The sequence below is a fragment of the Peromyscus eremicus genome, chromosome 14 (assembly GCF_949786415.1).
Source record: "Peromyscus eremicus chromosome 14, PerEre_H2_v1, whole genome shotgun sequence".
NCBI lineage: Eukaryota > Metazoa > Chordata > Mammalia > Rodentia > Cricetidae > Peromyscus > Peromyscus eremicus.
This window is the reverse complement of record NC_081430.1, coordinates 63,282,271-63,305,946: the sequence shown is the minus strand read 5'-3', so window position 1 is coordinate 63,305,946 and position 23,676 is coordinate 63,282,271. Positions and strand designations below refer to the sequence as shown.

The 23,676-nt window shown below is 41.6% G+C and overlaps 1 protein-coding gene across 1 annotated transcript in view; it reads right to left on the bottom strand.

Moving 5' to 3' along the window:
• Ncapg2 (non-SMC condensin II complex subunit G2) overlaps nt 1-23,676 on the bottom strand; it is a 74,022-nt gene that overhangs the window by 32,666 nt on the left and 17,680 nt on the right. The window contains exons 10-22 of the mRNA XM_059279224.1: nt 21,289-21,381; nt 20,127-20,252; nt 18,929-19,108; nt 16,672-16,824; nt 14,698-14,920; nt 14,373-14,476; nt 10,934-11,107; nt 6,333-6,403; nt 4,763-4,916; nt 4,475-4,648; nt 3,659-3,775; nt 3,434-3,574; nt 2,984-3,083 (exon numbers count right to left, since the gene is read on the bottom strand). Of these exons, the coding sequence (XP_059135207.1) occupies nt 2,984-3,083; nt 3,434-3,574; nt 3,659-3,775; nt 4,475-4,648; nt 4,763-4,916; nt 6,333-6,403; nt 10,934-11,107; nt 14,373-14,476; nt 14,698-14,920; nt 16,672-16,824; nt 18,929-19,108; nt 20,127-20,252; nt 21,289-21,381 (1,810 nt within the window). The remainder of the gene's footprint in view (nt 1-2,983; nt 3,084-3,433; nt 3,575-3,658; nt 3,776-4,474; nt 4,649-4,762; nt 4,917-6,332; nt 6,404-10,933; nt 11,108-14,372; nt 14,477-14,697; nt 14,921-16,671; nt 16,825-18,928; nt 19,109-20,126; nt 20,253-21,288; nt 21,382-23,676) is intronic.

The window sequence follows — 23,676 nt, the reverse complement described above, 5'->3', positions numbered from 1 at the left end:
CAGGTGACTACAAGGACTTGCCTAGAGAATAGGCCTGGATATAAAGAATAAAGCCATCCAGCTACAAAATGGACTAAAGATCCAGCAAGCTCTGCCAGAGACCATAGCCAACTACACCCCAAACCTAAGCGAAGACAGACTTCCCATCCCAGAGGCTCTCTATGAATTCTCCTTAGGTCTAAGACTCTGCCAGAATCAATAAGAAGCTTTGCAAAATCGCTAAAACCACAGCATGAACTTTCAAGGAGCTACTACTCTCTCATTCAGAGGAGGGTGGAAGAACTCATTCCTCATATACATTTGCCACGTGGAATGTCCACTGATGAAACAGGTGATGAGCTCTTTAAACTTGGAAACTACCGAATAAGACCTCATAGATGTTTTGAGGTGGGAAGATCCACCGTTAATCTGGGTCACACCTTTGGCTGGCAGCCTATATAAAGGATAAAGCTCTCTCTCTCTGCCAGCTTGGTCTCGCCTTGCTAGCAGGTCCATTCCTTCACTGGCATTAGAACCTACTTCTTCGGGATTTCAGCATATACTGAAGCCAGCGGAGATATCAAGCCTCGTGGACTGAACAACTTCTGGATTCTTGGACCTTCTGTTGGCAGACAGCCAATGTTGGATTAGCTGGACCAGAGCCTGAAAGCCATTCTAATAAGTCCCCTTTATAGATACAGATTCATTCTCTAAGTTCTGCTCCTCTACAGAACCCTGACTAATACGCAGACAAAGGAGCTGCCTCCTTACATTCCTCCTCAGAGTGAGTACTCTCAGTAACATAGAAAGAAACCTAGAAAGCTAGGAAGTTTAACCAGAAGTTATTTCACTGTATTCAGGTGTGTGTATTTTACAAACCAAATATGCAACATGCTAGTTAGCTAGCTAGCAACAAACTGCTAACAACAGGCCAGGATTCATAGCTACAGCCAAAAACGGTGATGATCTATAGTCAGTGCTCCCCAGGGCACAGCTCAAAGCCAGAAAACAAGCCATCAATGTGAAACTGAGTAGTGCTGGCTCCATGGCTCTTCCCAGTGTGCTCATCTTTAGGTTGCCAAGTACCTGCCAACAAACAAAAGCTCGCTACTGTGGCAAGGACAGCAAAGACAGCCTTGGTCTCCGAGATGCTGGAGTCCAAGTTGTCTTACATCACTCTTTATCAATGGCCTTTTTCTTTCAAAGCCTTCCATTTCCTATAGTTTTTCCTATTTTCTTTCATTTTTCTTTCAAACACAGCCACAGATTCCCTATAGTTTTTACTTTTAAAAATTCAACATTACTTTTTCATTGGGCTGTTATTTTTCAGTAAGAAATCTTCTCTCATAGCCCTGTTGTTTAGTGCCTGATTTTCCACAATCTATGTTACTGTATTACAGTGGGAATACCAGAAGTTTGTGAGCTTATACCCCTAATTTATTTGGCTTTTGCACTTGGCAACCCAACTGTGTCCCAGGAATGGCTTCTTTAGAATATGCACTTGGGCTGGGCGGCAGTGACTTGCACCTTTAATCCCAGCATTCGAGAGGCAGAGCCAGGAGGATCTCTGTGAGTTCGAGGCCAGCCTGATCTACAGAGCGAGATCCATGACAGGTACCAAAACTATACAGAGAAACCCTGTCTCGAGAAAAAACAACAACAAAAACAAAACAAAACAAAAAAAACAGAATATGCACTTGGGTTTATAAAGAATATCCTACCTGGGTATAATTAATATTAACATAATTTGGTGGTCTGAATGAGAATGGCCCCCACAGGGTTTTTTTGTTTGTTTGTTTTGTTTTTGTTTTGTTTTTCGAGGCAAGGTTTCTCTGTGTAGCTTTGCACCTTTCCTGGAACTCACTCTGTAGCCCAGGTTGGCCTCAAACTCACAGAGATCCGCCTGCCTCTGCCTCCCAAGTACTGGGATTAAAGGAGTGCGCCACCACCGCCCAGCTCCCCACAGGCTTTTACAATTGAATATTTGGAGTATTAAAAGGTACCACTTTGTTGGAGGAGATGTGTCACTGGGAGCGGGCTTTGAGGTTTCAAAACCCATGTCATTTCCAGTGAGCTGCCCCTTTCTCTGCTTGGTGGCTGTGTCTCAAGATATGAGCTCTCAGCTGCAACTCTGCTCCATGCTTGCCTACTTGCTGCCATGAAAGTCAGTGACTCACCTTCCTAATAAACTCTTTTTCTCTGTAAGTTGCCTTCGTCATGGTATCTTATCAAAGCAATAGAAAAGTAAATAAGACACATAACTAGCTTCTGAAAATGGCTTCTTCAATGAGTCTCTTTCAAGTAGAGCAAAGAAGTTTACAAGGGTAGACTCTAGGTCTCACCTTGCAACCACAACAGAAGAACAGCTGCACTGTGGTGCGGTGATGAGTCCTAGAGTCCCAGTCACTGGACATGTGAACACAAAGTTCATTCCAGCCTGGACACAAGTCCAGCTCTGGACCTGATCTAAAGGGACTGGACACCACCATGTAATGAAACAGACTAACTAGACAGCAAATTCTGATTAGTTCTACAATTCCAAACTTTATAAATAATTAAAAGTAGATTCAGCTCTACAGCAAAAGAATTCCTAAGTGATGAATAAAGTGTGGAAAAACAAATCATTTTGATTATTTCAATAATTAAGCTTAGAGAATATAGTTTTTAACTATAGACAATGATAAACAAACTTTAGAATTTGTGAACCAGTATAATATCATGCTATACTTGAAGTTGTCAACTAGGGCCAGCAGCACAGGGAGGGTAGGACTCCACTCAGGCCTGCCTGGAAAGCATCCAGCTACATCACTCACATCACTGACCACAATGGCTAATCTCGACCAACTAAACATGCTAAACTGCATTTAATGAGGGACGGCTTCATTAAATGCTTAGAAGCCAGACTGATCTTCAGAAGGAGAGAGCAAGGGATGGAAGGATGGACCAGCTATAAGTACATATTGCTTTCAAACATTCCTTTAATAGATAAATGATGCTGTAGTACCTGTTTTCATTATTACGAGACTCCTCTGTAAAAGTTGTATCTGAAATTTAGGGTCTCCAAGGCCCACCATGACAACATCTTTACACACAGCCAGGTAAGTCTGTAAGACACACATGGGTTCAACAACGACAATAGCCATTTAAAAAGGAAGGCAGTCAAGCCTAACAAAGCCTCTCCTGTGATGTACTAATATTATAAACTGTATTTCTCAAAGAATTTCCATAAATACATAGTTTTCATTGTTTCTATAGGAACTCTTTAGACATTTTATGCAGTTCCACAAACCTAACTAAATACCACATGTTAAACTACATTGAAATTATGCAGTATGTGCTTTTGTAAAAAGAAATGCCATTCTTGGTATTGTAAAGCAGCACCAGGGTCTAAATCACTTTACAACAATATAAACAGTCTTAAAAATACAGCACCAGCTGTGCCCCAGCTGCTGACCTGGATAACCTGCTGATAGACGTCGCTCCGAAGCTTCAGATACTCTTCTTCTTGGTCTTGAAGAAGAGGTAAAACTTTGTTTTCTAACCAAGATCCAGTTTCATTCAAGATGGACAGATGTATTTTCTCTTCTGAGCAGAACTGTCCAACACAACAAAGAAGCAAGTAAGTAACAAAAGCAGCTCTGATACATGATGCTCAGAGCACCAGAACCAGACAGCCTACCTTGTACTGAAGATGGACACTCAGCCTACAGTAGAGACCAAAGGCATGCAGGGCAGTTGCTTTGTTGAAGTTGAGGGCATTCCCACTTGGAGACTGAAGAAGTGATTCCAGATCTGCCTGTAAAATCACAACCCAGGACCCACATTGTGAATGGCATGTGACCACATCAAAGCAGGATAACGGCAGTGGCAGCTCTCTCTGCCACCCTTGCATCTGAACACTATCTGCTGAGTGGGCTTTAGAAGCACAGAGCATAGTTAAGAGGTGCACAAGGCCCCAGGATCACTGTCCACAGGGACCACGGTTCATTTCCTCAGGGAAGGCTCTGTTGGAACTACCATCCTGGATGGCAGCAATGAGGACTGTTCTGTAGAGAATCCTACAGGAGGGGGTCAGGGCCAGTGCAACAGAGGAAAAACAGGACTCCAAAGGGCAGTTGGGGCACAATGAATTCATGTCACATACTTTCCAAGATTCCTAGAAAATACAGCTGAAGATTCTGAAGACTGCTAGCACTTCCTCACTGTTGCCTGGTTCTGGATACTTTATTTTGAGATGGGGGAGACAAGCTGGAGTCCTGACATGCCAGAAACCGTGGAGAAATGTAAGCTCTAAACACTGCTTGTGAGGACACAGGTCCTGGAAATGGCACTGCTCCCGGGCTCACCTGTCCACCTCAGAGTCTTTCTGGACGCTCATTCTCAATTCCTTTCTAGCTTGCAAACATTATAGCACCAAAGCACGAAAACTATGCATCCTATTGCACCACTGTTACTACTATTTGAAGTCACTTGAACCTCCAGGACAAGTAGTTACCTTGGATCCCTCAAGTGCCTTTAAAAGCTGGTTAAGTTTCTTCTGGGGTGCAGAGAGCAGACACTCTCGATTCTTTGGATGGGTCAGCAAATACTCCATGTACAACAATGCTAACTCAGGTTTCACTGGGCATGTGTCATTGATTTGCACTTTACGTTTAGAGGCCAAATTACTCTGAAGGAGAGCAGTGGAACAAAGAGGCAATTAGAGCGTATGTTCCCATAACATTGTACAATTTCCAGATGCCCTTGTTCTCCACATTCCAGAGAGGCATGGCTGTATACACACCTTGGTCTGAGGTGGCCTTGTAGGCAGCCAGTCAACAATGAGCTCCAGGACATGCGACACTTGTCCCCAGGAACAGAGACAATCCAGCAAGGTACAGTAGCTCCTGCCTGTAACACTCTCCTCCTGATTCCTCAGGACAGAAATCACACCACAGCTGAAAGTCAAGTACAGAAAATCAGTTATTACCTCTACAGAAAGCCCCCACTGTCCCACAAGGTGAGGAAAAGCAAGATACAATTGACTGCATCGAGGGTACACAAAGCTCATAGTTACACTGATACTTGCTCCCCCACGAAACAGACTGTAGCTGCAAAAGGACATGTCCCACACCTCAACTGCCTTCTGTTTCTTAGTGCCAGCTGTCAGATTCCAGAGGTGGTCCTAATTTAGGACATTATTTTTTTTTCTTTTCATATCATAATATAAATATATATATATATTTCATATAATATATAATCTATCACACTCTCCCCTCCCCCAACATCTCCCAGAGCCTCCCCACTTCCCTACCCACCCAACTTCACCTGTTTACTTTCTCTAAAAAGCAAACAAAAAACAAACAAAAGAAACACACACAAATTTAAAAAAAACCCACAAAATTAGAAACCCAAATATCCAAGCAAAAGACAAAAATAGAACATTAAATTTGTAATGCCACAAAACGCTCATTTTAGAAGCTGGATAACCTGAGCTTGATTCCCAGAACCCACAAAGAGAACTAACTCTCAAACGCTGCCCTCTGGCCTCCACACACTCTGTGGTGTGTATGTGTGTGCATAAACACACATACCAACAAAATACATGTAAAAATAAATTTTAAAAACTTTTCTTTCGAGTGTAAATAAAACCAAGTAAGTTTTACTCTTAAGCAGCAAACTCCAGAACTACACTGCCCAATAAAAAAATAACATGCAAGGCCTGGAGAGATGGCTCAGTGTTTAAAAGCATTTGCTGCTCTTGTATGGGACTCGTTTGGTTCCAAGCACCCACATGGTGGCTCACAATCACTTGTAACTCCAATTCCAGGGGATCCAACATCTTCTGACCTCCACAGGCTCCTGCATACACATGGTGTACATACACTCGGGTACACACACACACACACACACACACACACACACACACACGCATGCACTTTTTGAAATAGTACATTAATAGAAGTTCAGTGACCAAAGGACCTCCATTTGTTCACCAGCCACATAAAAAAGGTGGTGTGCTAACTACATAAAGTGTAAAGAGAATTAGAGAAATGGATTTCAGCAGCTCATTTACTCCTCCTCTTGAAAACACCACTTTAACATGTACTCACAGCACAGTCTAAGTACTTGGAGCCACGTGTGGTCAGCAGTGACCACAGGCTCTAGAGCTTGTCCCTCTGGGTATTAGACTAAAAGCCCAGACATCACGGGCATGCCCAGTTCCTCATGGTCTCTCTGTGACAACTTCAGAGTCCACTGAAATCGAGTCCTGACAATCACTCTACACAGAGGGCAAGGCAGGAAGGAGAAGCACAGAGCAAGTGACAGACAGAAAACCCCAGAGGACAGATTCCTGCTTTGAGGCAGCATACCTGAACACAGGGACAGCAGAGGCTGGCAAGAAGGACATTAGCATAAACAACGGGATCTTGCAGCGCTCGTCCTAGAAACACAAAAAGAAACATGAAGCTAACACAGGATCAACAACAGGGTATGTCCACAGCTGCTCAATACTCCAATAATTATTCCAATACCTAGAGAAAATCAAATCTGCAGGTGGCCCTCAGGTTTGAGGATGAGACTACTTGAATCAAGCATCCTGACATTTCTACACCACCTTCACTAGGCAGCAAACACTAACTGCACCAAGTATAGTCATGGAACTATATTTACTTTCAAAACAATCAGGATGAATGGGAAAGCTGACTAATAACTTATCCTGAACATAACTTTTAAGAGGACACAGCTATTCAGATAATATTATACAAGACGAACCAGACTATGTTATTAGAGGGAATGCACATGCTTTGGAGCTACAAAATGAATCTCAGTCTAATCAGATCCTACACCAAAAAGCTGGGAAAACACAGAAGAAAGTGCCTGAATTCCGTCAGCTTCCTCCTCCTAAAATGCAGAATGCTATTAAAGACTGAATGAACCAAATCACAAGAAAATGGGCAAGGTAAAACATAAAGTGTACCAAGTGCAATAAACTGCAGCTTAATTAGTCCTATTATTGCAACAACAATGTAAGCTGAGCAGATTTTAATTACTCAGAGTCCATCAAGAACACTACATAATGGATGGGGAGACGGCTCAGTGGTTAAAGTCCTTGCCATTCAAGTCTGGAGACTGGAGCAAGGATTCCCAGAACCCACACACGTTCTGGGTGGGTGTGGCAGCCTATCTGTAATTGCAGTGCTCAGAAGGTAGAGACAAGGGGTCCCCAGGGCAAGCAGGCTAGCTAAACCAGCCATATTGATGAGTTCCCGAAAAGAAGCATGAACATAGAAAGAGGAACGAAATTAAAGTAAGATATATTATTCACCTACATTCAATTATTGTGGCCACCTTGACCCCTAACTCTCAGTATCTAATTAAACATGATGGCAAGAGTAAATAGCAACGAAATATTCTTGGAAATCCTGAACAGAGTATAATACATGATAAATATGTGGGTAATGCATTTAGTAGTTCAATTTAACCATCCCACAAGTTACACACACTCTAAAACATCACACTAAAAAAGTATAAAAAAATTTTCCCCCCATTGGAGAAATCTATTTATTCATTTTACATACCAACCAGATTCCCTCTCATCCCTCCTCCTGCTTCCTCCCCACCGCCTTCCCCCCCCCACAACCCACCCCTCATCCACTCCTACAAAAACGTAAGTTCTCCCATGGGAGGACAACTAAGCCTGGTACATTCAGTTGAGGCAGGACCAAGCCCCTCCCCATTGCATCAAGGGTGAGCAAAGCATCCAACCATAGGTTATAAAATCCAGAAAGCCAGCTCATGCACTGGGGATAGAATCTGATCACACTGCCTGGGGCCCCTCAGACAGACCCAGCTACACATCTCTCTCCATATGCAGAGGGTCTAGTCCAAAGTATAAAATTTTTTCATCTGCCAACTAAAAATATCTTTGTGCATGTTTTACAAAAGCAAATGGAGAATATCAAGGGTGGAGAAGATTAGTATGAATGGGAGTAGGGGGAGGAGGGAGAGAAGAAAATACGGGGTGGGTTAACTAAAACCAGGAAGGTATTAAAAAGCCTTATAGAAAGCCACTACTTCGTAAGCTAATTAAAAATAGGCTTCTTATTAACAGTGATTGAATAGTGGTACTCTGCATGAGTAGCTAATGCTACTCCTAGAAAACATGAGTTATTAAATGAAAATCCTAGTGCCAGGCATGGGATTTCTCTCAGTTGATAAGGGAGGTCACAAAGGAAACTAAAATAACACAGGCTATTGCCATTGTTCTTGGATGACTACCAGAAATAGATGGTAAAACCTAATTGCTGAAGGTACTACACACTATGATTGCAGGACAAACAGAAATCAAGTTGGAACTGGACAAAAAACTTCCTCCATCAGGCTGGCTTGATATGCAAGCTGCTACAAAAGTCATTGATGGTCTTTCCCTGCAGCGGACCCTGAAAGAAACAATACTGATGTGCCAGGCAAGATGTCCCCAATGGTATAATAGTGGCACAACTGTTGAGGAGATAACCAACCACTTTGTTTAAAAAATTGGGTTAAGGCCTACTCCACAGGATTGATGTCATTCTTGGTACTATGAAATTGGTTAAAAGCCATGGTTAAGGTCTAAGTCCTAGGAGGAAAGCAACTGCTTTTGCTTTGCTAAGTGGGTATGTATTATGGAATATTTGTTTAACTATGTAAAGATGTGTTCCATTTGTTTAACTATGTAGAGATGTGTTGCATTTGTTTATGTTGAAGCATATCTAACTATGTAAAGATGTGTTCCATTTGTTTAACTATGTAGAGATGTGTTGCATTTGTTTATGTTGAAGCATATCTAACTATGTAAAGATGTGTTACATTTGTTTAATTATGTAAAGATGTGTTGCTATTTTACCTTGCCTGCCTAAGGCACCTGAATGGTCTAATAAAAAGCTGAATGGTCAATATCCTGGGAGGAGGTATAGGTGGGACTTCCAGGCAGGGAGAGTAAGTAGGGTAATTTAGGCTCAAAGAAGAAAGAAAAAGATGGCAGGGGGTTGCCAGGGGCCAGCCAGACAGACATGGAAGAAGCAGGACATACAGAATGAAAGAAAGGTTGTGGTGATATTTTGAACAAATAAAATTTGCCTGAAGATCAAAGGACAGAACAAGCCACTAGATTAAATACAGAAGTCAGGCAGTGGAATTAACACCTTTAATCCCAGCACTAGGAAGGTTGAGACAGAAAGTGATATGGCTGGGCAGAGAAAGAAATATAAGGCAGGAAGAGACAGGAACTCGCTCTCTTTCAGGCTGAGGAGTTGGTGAGGTAAGAGATAGTGGCTGGCTGCTCTGCTTCTCTAATCTCACCCTGATATCTGACTCTGGGTTTTTATTATAAGACCAATTAGGATTCGTGCAACAAAAGGTAAAAAGCCCCAAAGCAAAACATAGATGAACAGAAACAGGCTAAAATTAAGTTAAAAGAGCTAGTGGGACCAGCCTAAGCCAAGGCTGAGCATTCAAAATTAATAGTAAGTCTCCATGTCTTTATTTGGGAGCTGTTTAGTAGCCCAAAGAAAATTCCAATCACAGGTATGCTATCAAACTGCTTTCTAAATCTGTAGGTTTATACCCATAGATTGAGGCTGGTTTCAGCCTTGGTCAGAGAAGGCTGTTTTTGAGGTAGGCATCAATTAATGCAGAGACCATACATAGCAGGTCAAAGTACTGAGAATGACTGCTGAGTGCTCAGCTCTAAATGGGACACCTCTATCAATTCCTTCCCCACCAAGGCCCAGGAAACACCACAGAAGAGGGAGCAGAAGAAAGTGCAAGAATCAAAGGTTGGAGAAAATTGCTGTTTTCTGGATGTGACATGACCGTAGCACCATAAACTCAAGAGAGGCTATGGTTAGCTGGACAAGACCTATACAAAATGGGTCCCATCAACATTCTAGCACGGAATGAGCTCACGAGACCCCACTCCTAGCTGAGGAGATATTGGCAGTTAACGGCAGCTGGGTGAAAAGCCATCTTTCTTGTCCATGATCTAGTAAATAAGCCCATACCCATGTATATGGAAGCAAGCAACTTAATTAAGAATTCAATGACAACTCAGGAGATAAAAAATTTTAAAAAGGCTTAAAGAGGGCATGTTGGGAAGAAAGGGCTCAGAGAGAGTGAGAGGGGAATAAGAGAGGAGAATGGGAGCAGTGAATAGCATCAAAATAAAGCAAGTATATAAAATTATCAAAGAATTCCTTTAAAAATATGTTTTAATGTATTTATATATTTAATATATTTTTATATATATATATGCATATATATACATACATATACAAAGCTTTATTGTATGTGTACATGTTTTTGGTAGGCATCTTCTTCAATCACTCTTCACCTTTTTATTGAGATAGAATCTCTCACTGAACCTAAAATTGACCAATTTAATTAAGACTGGCCAGTAAGCCCTGGGTCCTCCTGTCTCAGTCTCCCCAGCACTGGAATTATAGACACATGCTTCTATGCCCCACTTTTATATGGGTGCTATGGATCAAACTCAGGTATTCATGACGGTGCAGGAGGCACCTTACCAAATGAGCTATCTCCCCAGCACCTAAAAATATCTTTTAATTAAATTGATCTAATCTGTCTGCCTTGATAACATAGACACAATTCATACCACAGAGAGATCTGTTTCCTGTGTACACTCAAACACCTTAGGAAGTGCCTACAAGATGGGACATTCTGTTCATAAGACAGAATCTTCTTCCTAAAACTGCAAGCAGATTAGATCTCCAACATCAGAAAGAAAAGCTAAGGGCTCACCTGAGACAGTACCCTGGGTACCAAGGATACCCAGGGAGGGAGATATGCTAACCTCATGACAAGGTGAGGGCCACCACACCCTTCCTGCCGTGCATACAAGACAGAACTTCCACTAAAGAAGAAACCAATGTCATCACAAAGCACTTTACTCATAAGAATGGCCCAGACTTACCTTGAACACCTTCAGATACTCTGGAAGCACAGATGCAAACTTGTTAATGGTATAAACTTTGGCCTCTTTATTATTTTCCAGACTTCTCTGGATGGTCTTCCAGAGGATCACAATGATTTCTAGCAGACCCGCCATGGACGCAGTGTCATTCACTGACAATGTTTTGTCTAGTACCTAAGACATGAATAAAAGAATTCAATGACAAGTATTAAGAGACAAATGTACTATCTTCAAAACCACATCTCAGAATTGCAGACACAAAACAATGTAAAACTGTAACGTCAGCTTCCGTGGCACAGTAAAACTACTTTAGAACCTATCTGTATCAGGAAGGTAGATGTGTTTCCAAATTCCACCCAAGAAATAAAATCTAAATTAACTCAATATTCTATAGTGAAACAGTCTGTATGAATTAAAATGTTCCTAAAATCAGAAACTAGCACTCTTTACCACAACCCCCAAGCAAATGGGATTACACTACACTACAAGGCAATTGCTGAGCACGGCTGTACAACATGCCTGCCCCTCAGGCACTGCTGCTGAACACTTTTTTCTGAGGCTAGCAGGATACAACTCATAGATGTCAACAACCCTTAAAATCATAGGTTTCTATAGCTTACTGAAAAACAAACCTGTTCATAGTTTCCTATTGTGCTGGTAATATGAAACAACACCATACCAGAATGCTCAGTGCAAACCAGACATGCGTACAAAATCGCTCTCTCGAGAGCTGGTGATCAGACCTGGCTTGTGACTTGTACAACAGTGACGACCATGGAGATACAGACACACGATGGATGAAGTAGCTTCCTAACGCTGAGATGAGAAGGTGACTCAGCTTAGTTTTAACCATTTAAATGTGAGTACAAAACTGATTTTGATTAATAAGAATATGAAGAAGCAAACATAGTTTCTCCATAGTTAGCTATGTCAGGATGCACTAAATGCTTTGAAATGTGATAAGGCAATCAGATTGATAGAGCACCCTGTTAGTAGTTTGGATGCTACCAGAAGAACAATGTGACAAACTGAGCCAAGTTTTCACCCTGGGTTTAACCTTTTCTATGCTCTAACTCTGTGAACAGAAAAGGAATTCATTGGAGCACATTTACATTTACACTGAGCATTACAGCATGTAACCACTAGATACTACCAGCCTCAGAAATAGAAGTTTATTTTAAAATAAACCACAGCAGCTCAATATTTTAGCACAACAGCCTTATTAAAATTTATGAAACCCACATTTCCTCTTCGAGAATAACACTTGAATAATGTACTAGGCTCTTAAGTAATGGTTCTTTATTTTATTTTAGCAGGCTAGGCTAAAATACTTTAGCAATACTAGACTCCTAAGTAATAGTTCCAGAATTTTATTTTAGTACAGAATATCTTTGGATGTTACTAGATGGCCATGAGAAAGTTGTTTGTGTGTTTGTTTGTTTGTTTGTTTGTTTGAGACAGGGTCTCTCTACATAGCCCAGGCTCTCCTGGAACTCATTATGTAGACCAAGCTGGCCTTGAACTCAGAGATCCGTCTGGCTCTGCCACCCAAGTGTTGGGATTAAAGGTGTATGCCTTGCACCATGAGAAAATTTTAAGAGTTCTTCAAAAACTTGGGCATGGTAGTGTGTGCTTATAAACCTGAACTCAGGGGGCATAGGAAGGAGGATTATCACCAGTTCAAAGCCACCCTGGAACTTCCAGGACAGCCAGGGCTACATAGAGAGACTATCTCAAAAACAAAACAAACCAAAACATTATAACTACATATGTATTCTTAGGATAACTATATGACAAGTTATATATTTTTCCTAACATAGGTTACAATGTTACAAAGGTATGTACACTGAACCCATCAACCTAGAATGAGAATTTATATAACAAATTAGGTATTTTGTGCACAGGGTAAAATGGAAATCATTGTCTTTTCTAATGATACAGAACCTCACATAAAAGATATAGCAAGCTTTCTTAGTAGTATCTAGCCACAAGGTAAAGAAATTCTCAACTAGTACATTACCAAACTCATGTTCACATTTGAAAAGTCATTTTCAATCCCAGTCATAAGGCTACAGTGGTCTACAGCAGGATGTTTACCCACATCTGTCAATGCCAACTACCTCATGTGCCAGGCTGATCTGTAGATCAGTAGATCACCTACTGATTGAAGCACAAAATCGACATGGGGCCCAGCTAAGTCTCCTGAAACGCTTCACACATCCTATGTACAATATAGGAAGGGAAGGAAGGGTAGAAAGGGCTCGAACTCTACCAATCAGATAGCTCTAAGTACATGAAAAGGCACTGGTCAGCCAAGGTACGAATGTGAAATCACAATGTTCTATGTACTCCTCTCCCTCTACTGCACATCTTTCCTGTATTTCTTCAGCAGTTTCTAGTGACCAATTTCAGACCAAACTAGCAAAATAAGGGACAAAGGGGAAAGGCCATCTCCTCAGGGGTGGGCTAGTTCCTGTCAAGACACAATGGGAGAAACACTGAGATAACCATGACACTGGCAGAGAAGTCACCCCATGGAAGAGGCCGTCTGAACATAATTGCCTACCCTTTCTAGATGGGTCACAGGGTAGCCAGCCCCAAGGCCTGGCCGCGTAGTAAGAATACTAGCACAGAACTTTAGCAAAGGAAAAATTGGTTTTGTGATTTTCTTCTATAGAACTGATTTCTAATCTATTTGGTTACTACAAAAAAAAAAAAAAATTTCAAATTTGACTTTAGATATAGAAATCCTAAGTGCCCATATATAAGCTTAAGATACTGCTTGCAGGCCAGGCGGTGGTGGTGCATGCCTTTAATCCCAGCACTCGGGAGGCAGAGCCAGGCGGATCTCTGTGAGTCCAAGGCCAGCCTGGTCTACAGATTGAGATCCAGAACAGGCACCAAAACTACACAGAGAAACAAAACAAAACAAAACAAAACAAAAGATACTGCTTGTGCTTGCAAGCAGTAAGTGTATTTAAGTCTTAACTGGCTATTATTGGTCACATTAAGTTTTAAAGACAGAGCAGCTAATTTAAGACAATTCTACAAAAAGCTTGCATCCAGAAGTTCATCCCTAAAAATGTTTCTAGAAGAACCTCCTATCAGTAACTCTGACAGACACCAGCTCCATGTCCAGAATCTAGCTCAACAGTATTACACCCAAGGAATCAAAGGCAGAGATGCTCAGAGCAGAGAAATATGGGATAAGGTTGCCAAGAGTAAGAATATTCTTTTTTTAAAATATCCCTCCAGGATCTAAAAGTACAAAAGATACACTACAATTCTTTAAAAAAATGTAGTTTATGACTTTTCAAAAACCGTACTTAAGCATCTTTACTGGAACAAGTGGGAAATAAAAACATCCTATACATTGGTACAGAAATGATACCGAGACGAAGTCTGATTGTCTTTAATGAGAAGTAAGAGAGGCACTCACACTGGCGTTCTCCTTCTCGCACTCCTTATGGGCCTCTGGGCACTCTCGCAGAGTCCTCTGGATACAGGCATTCAAGCAGTGGCGGATGACGTGGATGAGCTTTGCTAAAGTGGTTAAGATAATCAACAAATACATGAATCTTCTATAAAATTAACTCTCTAATTAGGAAACTAGGATCTCAAACAGTAAAGAGTATTACTTTCAGGCAAATCACTAAGAGATGCAAAAGAACGCGAAGCTTACTCGAGTGACAAATACTGAGCATCTGTACCATGCAGTATGCTGAGGGAGAGGCAGCAGGACAGGGGGAAGCAGAGATTCAGACCTATGTTGGTGCTGGCGGTGTGCTCGTGGGCATACTGGTAGAACTTCCTGGCAGCTGCACGGTTCATCTGGATTAGTGTGACACATCGCTCACACCACACCTCCTCTGGCTGGTTCACGGGCAGAAAAGAATTGAAGATGAGGCTCACCAGGCGCCGAGACACAGGCCGAGAGTCCATTTCGAGGCGAACCAAAATGTCCTCCATGGGGCATATTTTCCAAAACTAGAGAATAAAAGTGGAAACATGCAAAAGGAAATAATCAATGGTTCCTACAATCTTGAAAACTGCTCAAGTTTCCAGAATATAACAAAGAACTAATTTTTACATTCAAGAAAAATCATTTCAAGTAGCTGTATCAGAATCTGGTTTTTCTGTGAGCCAAAGTAACAAGTCTTCGTTTTAAAGAAATGTAGCATGCAAGGTATAGAATGAGGCTGTGGAAAGGTCAACTCTGATTCCTTAGCAGCATGATTAATGCACAAATGATAGCTCTGATTAATCAAGCTGATCATTTCTACATTTGTAGATCCCTAATCCATTAACTGATCTAGTAACAATAATTTTTTTTAACCTATTAATAGTTTTGAAATAAACACCCTACTCATCTCTCTTAAGAGGCTCAGAGCATCCTTCCTCAACACACTAGGACTGCTGGCCTGCTCTTTCTACCGTGAGCAGTCTCCTTGTCCAGCTCTGGAGCTCCCACAATGACATACTCCACAAAAGACAGAATTAGCTCTGTTTGTTGGTGGTGGTTTGTTTTTTGTGTTTTCAATCAGGATCTCAAGTATCCTGGCCAGCCCCAAACACACCTTGTACCTGACTAAAGACTGATTACCTTAAATGCCTGATCTTCCTGTCTCCACCTCCTGAGTGCTAGAATTACAGGCATATACCATCTTTGTGTATGCTACACAGGTGTTCTACCAACTAAGCTACACCGTCAACTCTAGCACAGGCTTCTGGCACCTGGGCAGCTCGTCCACAGAGTCCATTTCTGTCCTTACCAACATACACACACACACACACACACACACACACACACACACACACACAAAATTCTTGGCCAAGGGTCAAGTCCAGATAAGTTATACGTGAATACAAGGCACAAGTTGTCACTCTGAACAGCATACTAGCAGACATGTGGGTGGCAATGCTCTTGGCAATGGACATTTCCAAGGATAAGCAGGCACTGAGTGTTATCATTTGCCCAGGCTAGCTTTGAACTCCTTTTGAACTTGAAATTCTCTTGTCTCAGTGGTAGAGCACCTGTCTAGCATTCATGAGGCCCTGAGTTCAATGCCCAGTATCAAGGAAATAAAACTGAATTGGAGCTGGCAAGAGGACAACTCCTATCTTCTTTATTATGCCAATAAACTGGCCCATGAGCGGTGCACACTTACCATGTTACAAGCAATTCCTTGGTCTATAAAAACAGAAGAGACTTCAGCTAACCTTTGCAAGTAATAAGTAATATTTAAGTTCTTACCAAGTGCTAAATATGTATAGATACATCAAATATTTCAATGTTTAACATGTAATAAAAAATATAAGGGGAGGACCTGCAAGATGGTTCAGCAGATAAAGGTGCTTGTCACCAAGTCTGACAAATCTGAGCTCAATCCCTGGGAACCACATGGTGGAAGAAAAGTACCAATTCCCACAACTGACCTGACTCTGACCTCCAAGTATACTGTGCACACATGCCCCACCACACAAGAAATAATGTCTTAAAAATATGTAAAGGTGATTGCTTATGTTAGTGTCTTTCCAAAAAGAAACATGCGTTGGTATTTCTAGAACTTTCCACGAGAAACACAAAACAAAGTTTTATGACAATCTAGCAATACATTGGTTATCAAACTGATTAAAATGTAACTGTAAAGGTTCTCAGAATTAAAATTAGTCTTTCTGTTGGGTGATCACAAATGTGCTTTGTGCATTTCAGTCTTCTCCAAGAACATCCTCCTTACCTTTGCAGCTCTCACAGCTTTGATTTTCAGCAACAAGTCCACAAAAGCCACCCTCACTTTCTCTGAATTATCGTGGAGACTGTACCTGAGTGGTGGCAAAAGTTGTTCTAATAATGGGTGGCTCAGTTTGTTATCCAAAATAATGGGTAAGCACTACAGAGAGAAAGAGAAAAGCATTTCAAATCAGAATACACCAATAAAACATTTAGGCAGGAAACATCTAATTGATGTTGAGTCCTATTCCTGCCAGAAAGCACCACCTTCATCCAAGTTCCACATCAAAGTAAACTACACCCAACTCAAAAACTAGTACTATGGAAAGTAGACATTTTATATAGAAAACATGTTTCTTCTTTGAAACAGGGTCTCTGGGCAACTCAGGTAGACTCCAAACTCAGAATCCTCTTGCCTTACCCTCCTGAGTATTTCTGCTATTATAAAAAGTCTTGACTATACACCTGGCTAGAAAATACTTTAAATTTGAATTTTAAAAGCTTAATTTGGAGACTTGAAGAGATGGCTCAGCAATTAAAATCATATGCTGCAACTGCAAAGGATTCAAGTTCAGTTTCCAGCACCCATGGTAGGTGGCTCACACCCACAGTTAAGACCAGCTCCAGGGCGTGGGTGAGCTGGCCCTGAGAACGTGATTGTAAGAGAACGAGATCCACCCCTTATCTACCACATGGTGGTGTGGGCAAGGGAGAAAAGCGCCCCCCCTCCATGTCCCTTGAGGCCTGTGGTAGGTGAGAGAGCTGCCCCTGAGATCACTAGAGCAAGAGAGTTGGCCCTGCCTCTCACCAGCTGCAGCACTAGGCAGAGTGGCCCTTACATCTCAACTAGGCAACACAGTAGAGCTGACCTTGGTGGTGTAGGTGTGGGCAACGCAACAGGAGAGCAGGAAAATCAGCCCCGCCCCTTGTTCCTTACTACATAGGGTGAGTTAGGAGGGGCAGTACTGAGGAGCTCACTCTGGTGTTGAAGATGAAGGAGAGCTGGCGGGATGAGCAACCCAGCAACCACCCAGACCCGGAACTAGAGCTATAAGTTGGTCCATCCCATCATCTACCCCATCTATGATCTGTGGGAACATGTGAAGGGGTTGGTCCTGCAGACCCAATATTACAGAATCTCCATGACACAGAACAACAGGATATCCAAGAGGAGTGAGTCCCAGTGAGGGCCCAGCATTGATGATGTAGCAAAAACCAGAGACCTCAAACCAGACCAACGACTCAATGCAATGAACACTTGCAAGTAACAACATATGGACTAAAGGACTACGTGACTCCCTGTGTCACACTACAGCTTCCACGAGATTTTTCTTTTAAATTTTATCTTGTTTTTTTTTTTTTGTTTTGTTTTTTTGAGACAGGGTTTCTCTGTGTAGCTTTGCACCTTTCCTGGAACTCGCTTTGGAGACCAGGCTGGCCTCGAACTCACAGAGATCCGCCTGCCTCTGCCTCCCGAGTGCTGGGATTAAAGGCGTGCGCCACCACCGCCCGGCAAATTTTATCTTGTTTTATCCTGGAGGAGGGGTGATTTACAAGGGTAGAAGGCCGATGGGAAAAAACAGGGAGATGAGTGGGATCAAGATGCATGATGTGAAATCCACAAAGCATCAATAAAAAGTTAAATTTGGAAAAAAAAAAAAAAAGACCGGCTCCAGGAGGATCCAATGCCTCTGGTTACTCTAGTAGAGGACCTAAGTTCAATTCCCAGCACCTACATGAAAGCTAACAACCATCTGTAACTGTAGTTCCATGGAATCTAATACTCTAGTCTGGCATCCATGGGCACCCGGTACACACATAGCATACACCCAAAACAACCATACACATAAAATATTTTTTTAATTTTAAAAATAAATAAAATTTTACCCAAAAAAAAAGCTAAAGTTTTGGTCTAGAAATACAACCACAGCCAGGTGGTATTGGTGCACACCTTTAATCCCAGTACTTGGGAGGCACAGGCAGGCGGATCTCTGCTAGTTCAGGGCCAGCCTGGTCTACAAAGTGAGTTGCAGGACAGCCAGAACTGTAACACCGAGAAACTCTGTCTCAAAAAACCAAAAAGGGGGGAAAATAAAGAAAAAAAGAAAAAGAAAAACTACAGTGTCAGTAATATTTCCCTACTGAGTAGGACAATATGTGATTTTCTAACATTTCTCCCCTTTTCTCTATTTCCTAAAAATCACTGTAGTTCTACAAAACTATTCTACAATAAAATGTTACCTTTATACCTTTAAAAACCGTACCTTAAAAACAGAACAACGAACATCAGCTGAACTTGTATCAAACGCCAGCTCCCCTGTGACTTTCTTCAAGAGGTCAACAAGAATGGTTGGGGGCATCATTTCCCAGTATTTACACGTTATTTTACAAACACCAAGGATGCCTGTGGAACGGACCCTCGGATAAGGATCTTCTAAAAGGCTCTAGAAGTAGGAGAGGGGGGGAAAGTTATAATTCTTAAATTATTGTTTGTGTTATGCTGTGGGATGTTCTGTATGGCAAATGTGTTGCTCTGATTGGTCTATAAATAAAACACTGATTGGCCAGTGGCTAGGCAGGAAGTATAGGCAGGACTAACAGAGAGGAGAAAAGAGAAAACAGGAAGCTGAGTGAGGGAGACACTGCCAGCCGCCATGATGACAAACAGCATGTGAAGATGCCGGTAAGCCACGAGCCACGTGGCAAGAGATAGATTTATGGAAATGGATTAATTTAAGATATAAGAACAGTTAGCAAGAAGCCTGCCACGGCCATACAGTCTGTAAGCAATATAAGTCTGTGTTTACTTGGTTGGGTCTGAGCAGCTGTGGGACTGGCGGGTGACAGAGATTTGTCCTGACTGTGGGCCAGGCAGGAAAACTCTAGCTACAGTGTTACATATTAGCACTTTGGGAATTTAAAACTTAGTAACAGACATTTAAGGTTGCAGAAATACTGGCCATTCAGTCCATGTCCCTAGGCACCCTCAAGGGTACTACATCCAGAATGCCAAATCTGCAGAATGTTCAGTCCCTCATATAAAGCAACACAGCATCAATCCATGCTTCCCATATAAGGGTTACATGAGTAGCTAGTCTACTATATTGTTTACAGACCAAAGGCATGAAATAGAATCTGCACATGTTCCATATGGTGTCACAGATGAAGACACTGAAAAGGTCAAGGACCTGCCCAAAGTCACAAAGCTATTACATGGGAGCGGTAGAGATAAACTGAAAAGAAGTCAAAGTGACAACACTTGACTACTGGAGACAGGGCATGCAAACCCATAATCCTGGTAAACTCATAAGGACACATAATGGAATGTTTCAGGAGTGACTAAAGAGGACATGGGCAAAGCGGGTACTCCTCTGCAGGACGGCCCTGCTGGCAAGCACTGGCCCTGCAGCTAGCTACAAGGCATACAGGTCAGCAATGAACACACAGCACAGCAAAACATACATAGAGCTCTTCAAACTGCTTCTGGATTTCACTGTCCATTTCAGCGGCGATGAAGTTTGGGTCTCTAACAGGAAATGCTTCGACAAACAACAACGCAGCATTTGACCGAACTTCAGAATTCCTAGCCTATAAAAACAGGAGTAGTTTCAGAAATCCACAGAGTCCAGTGTTCCCAAATTAATGCTTCCACAGTTTCAGCAGAAATTCATTTCCAAATCAGAGATAATTTTGGGGGCTGGCAAGATGGCTCAGAGAGCAAGGGCATGTGCTCCTGCACCCGACAATCCTAGGACTACACACAGTGGAGAGAACTGACTCCTGCAGGTTGTACTCTAGCCTCCACATATGTTCCCTACACCCATAAATAAATACAATTTAACAAAACATAAAAAGATAATTTTAACCTTTAAATTGGCAAAACTAGGCTGTGGGTGTAGCTTAGTGGAAAAATACACAGTATGTGTGGGGCCCTGGGCTCTACTCTTGGCATCACAAAAGTAAGTAAATAGCCAAACTTTGTAAAGTCATCCTTAAATTAAGCCAAACTCTCAGTTCAATGTCAACAGATATTAAAGACCAACTTCCTCACTTTAAAGCTGCATTTAATTAAACTTTGCAATTTCAGCCTTAAAAAAAAAAAAAGAGCTTCTGTATCATTAAGAGATGGTTACTGCCTTCCAGTCACACCAGATTCTGTCTGTATAAAACAAGGTGTTAACAAAACACTCAGAGTGTCTGCCCTCTGCCCTTGTCTCAGGCATGAGAGTGTAAGAAAAGGCAGGTGGCACAGCTGTTACTCCACCCAGCCTCAATGATGTTTGTACACACCTCCAGTGCCTCTCTGGACTGTCTGTCACAGTAACTGTTTACTCAGTAGAGAACTGATCCACCTTTGTAGTTAAGTGGGTCGAAGAAATGGTCTTCATAAAAGATAAAAACTGAGAGCCAGGAATGGTGGTGCATACCTACACGAGGCTGAGGCAGGAGGATCACTTGAGCCCAGGTGGCTAGGATGGGCAACACAGTGCAAAAACATAAGAAATTTTGCTCTGAAAAGTCATAAAGCACCCTATCCCTTCTCATTTCCACTGCCTTAGTAGGCTTCTGAATTAGCACAGGCTCAATTTGAAACACATGCTGCACAGGAAACACTAAACGTTACCTTCAGTCCTCTCCAGAGGATGGGCTTATATAATCTATACAGCATCTCTTCCACTCCCTGACGGACTTTCTGTTGGTGAAAGTAACTCAGCACCTAAAGGCCAAAGAAAGAGAAAGGAAACAAAGGCTATGGAGTTATTTGTAAACATTTCAGTCAGATGTAGTGGTGTACCCCTCAGAAGGCTGATGCAGTGGTGTACCCCTCAGGAGGCTGATGCAGTGGTGTACCCCCCAGGACGCTGAGGTAGTGGTGTACCCCTCAGGAGGCTGAGGGAGAAGGATGGTGAGCTTGAAGTCAGCCTGGGCTATAAAAATCTATCTCAAAACAAACAAACAAAAAACTCAAGAAACCAGAGGAAAGGTTTATTCTGCTCCATGCCACCAGTGTGACACTTGCAACATTCTCTGGCAAGACCTACAACGGATACAAGACAAATCACAAGGAGTCTTGGCCAAAGTATTGATCCACAGCCCTGAATTCTAGTATCATCTGGGTTCTAATGTCTACCACCCAGTGATCCATGGCAGTTGTCCCACTGATTGAGAGGCTGAGACAGAAGAAAGCTGAGCCCAGGAGCAACAGGCCATCTAGGACAACTCAGCAAGATCCCATCTCAAAAAACAAATAAATATAAAAATTAAATTCCTTTTTTTTTTCTTCAGTTTTTCAAGACAGGGTTTCTCTGTATAGCCTTGGCTGTCCTGGAACTCACTTTGTAGACAAGGTTAGCCTCAAACTCAGAGATCCACCTGCCTCTGCCTCCCAAGTACTGGGATTAAAGGTATGTGCCACCACTGTCTGGCTAAAAATTAAACTTACTAGCCTATCAATGGCCACATAACTGCCACAGATCTCTGACTTGATGAGCAAAATGGAAGAGGGGAGCATGAACAGGACTTTGCCTGATTCTTCTGGACTCAAATGCTCATTAACCAACTATTGGCTCCAATACCCACCAGAGATAGGCACCAGCTACCTTAAGACTGCATATGAACAGGCTTCTACAAATATTCTAAAAGAATACTCCTTTTAGCACAAGCTTAAGTGAGATACTAGCTTCCTCCCAAAACTTATGATTAATCAGAAACAGACCATCTTTTTCTCTGACAGTCAGAATTGCCCCACAATTCTGTACAGACCCTTGAACCTAGCCAACTGGTCGATCTTGTCCCTTCAAGATTTAAAAAAAAAAAAAAAAAAAAAAAAATCAATTTTGCTTTATCACTGGAATCCACTCCTCCAGAAAATATATTAGTGAAAACCCTCAGTGAACTACAGCATGAGCATGTTTCTGTAATGAAGGGTTTCATTCTCTTTTTAAATTTTTGAAAATGTCTCATACTACCCATCTCAGGCTAGCTTCCAACTCATGATCCTGTTTCAGCCTCCAGATCAATGGAACTACAACAGACACTACCACACTCATTTGTTTTTATGAGTCTCATTGTTAGTGGAGTTTTCTTTTTGAGTACAATGCTATCATGTTTTGATATGGATGGTATTCTCACTTCACAGAAAGACTTTAAGCAGTTTAGAAGAGAAACACAACTCACTTGCCATAAAGTTACTCTTAAAGCACACAGGCCCAGCTGGCTTAATGATAGTGTACCCTTTCTTTCTTCATCACAGAGCTGGTAGCAGAAACAAACTGCCAAGATACCAAATATCAGAATTCTGAGAAACTCCTTTGACTGGTGGGGTGAAATTATGAATTTTTAAATTTAGCCAAAACAAACAAAATATATATAAATAAATGCAGGTCAACCAATTGGCTGTGTGCCCCCCCGCCAATCTTTAGACTTAGATGGAGGTTGACCAGTCGGCTTTTTAAATTTAAATTTTATTAATTTAATAAATGTAGTGAAAAGGCAATCAAGTGGTTGGCCCTTTTTTTTTTTTTAATATACTATACTTTTTGTTGCTGTTGTTTGTCTTTTTTAAATACATACAACAATACTGTATGGTCGCTTTTTTTTTTTAATCTTGAAGGGACGAGGTCAACCAGTTAGCTATGTGGGTTTTTGTTGTTTGTTTTTTTCCTTTAGATTTAGATGGAGGTTGACCAGTTGGCCTTTTAAATCTTTTTAATTTGATAAGTATAGTGAAAAGGCAGTTGAAGTGGTCAGCCTTTTTTTTTTTTTTTTTTTTTTTAATACACTATACTATTTTGTTGTTTTTTCAAGGAAGGAAGGAAGCCTTTAATACCAGTACTTTGGGAGGCAGAGGCAGGTGGATCTCTGTGAGTTTGAGGGTATCCTGGTCTACAAAGGGACAGCCAGGACTATACAGAGAAACCCTGTTTCAAAAACAAAACAAAACAAAATAACAATAATAAAATTATTTTAAGATGAACCTCAACCCTTCTCACCAATGTCACCCTGGTCCCAA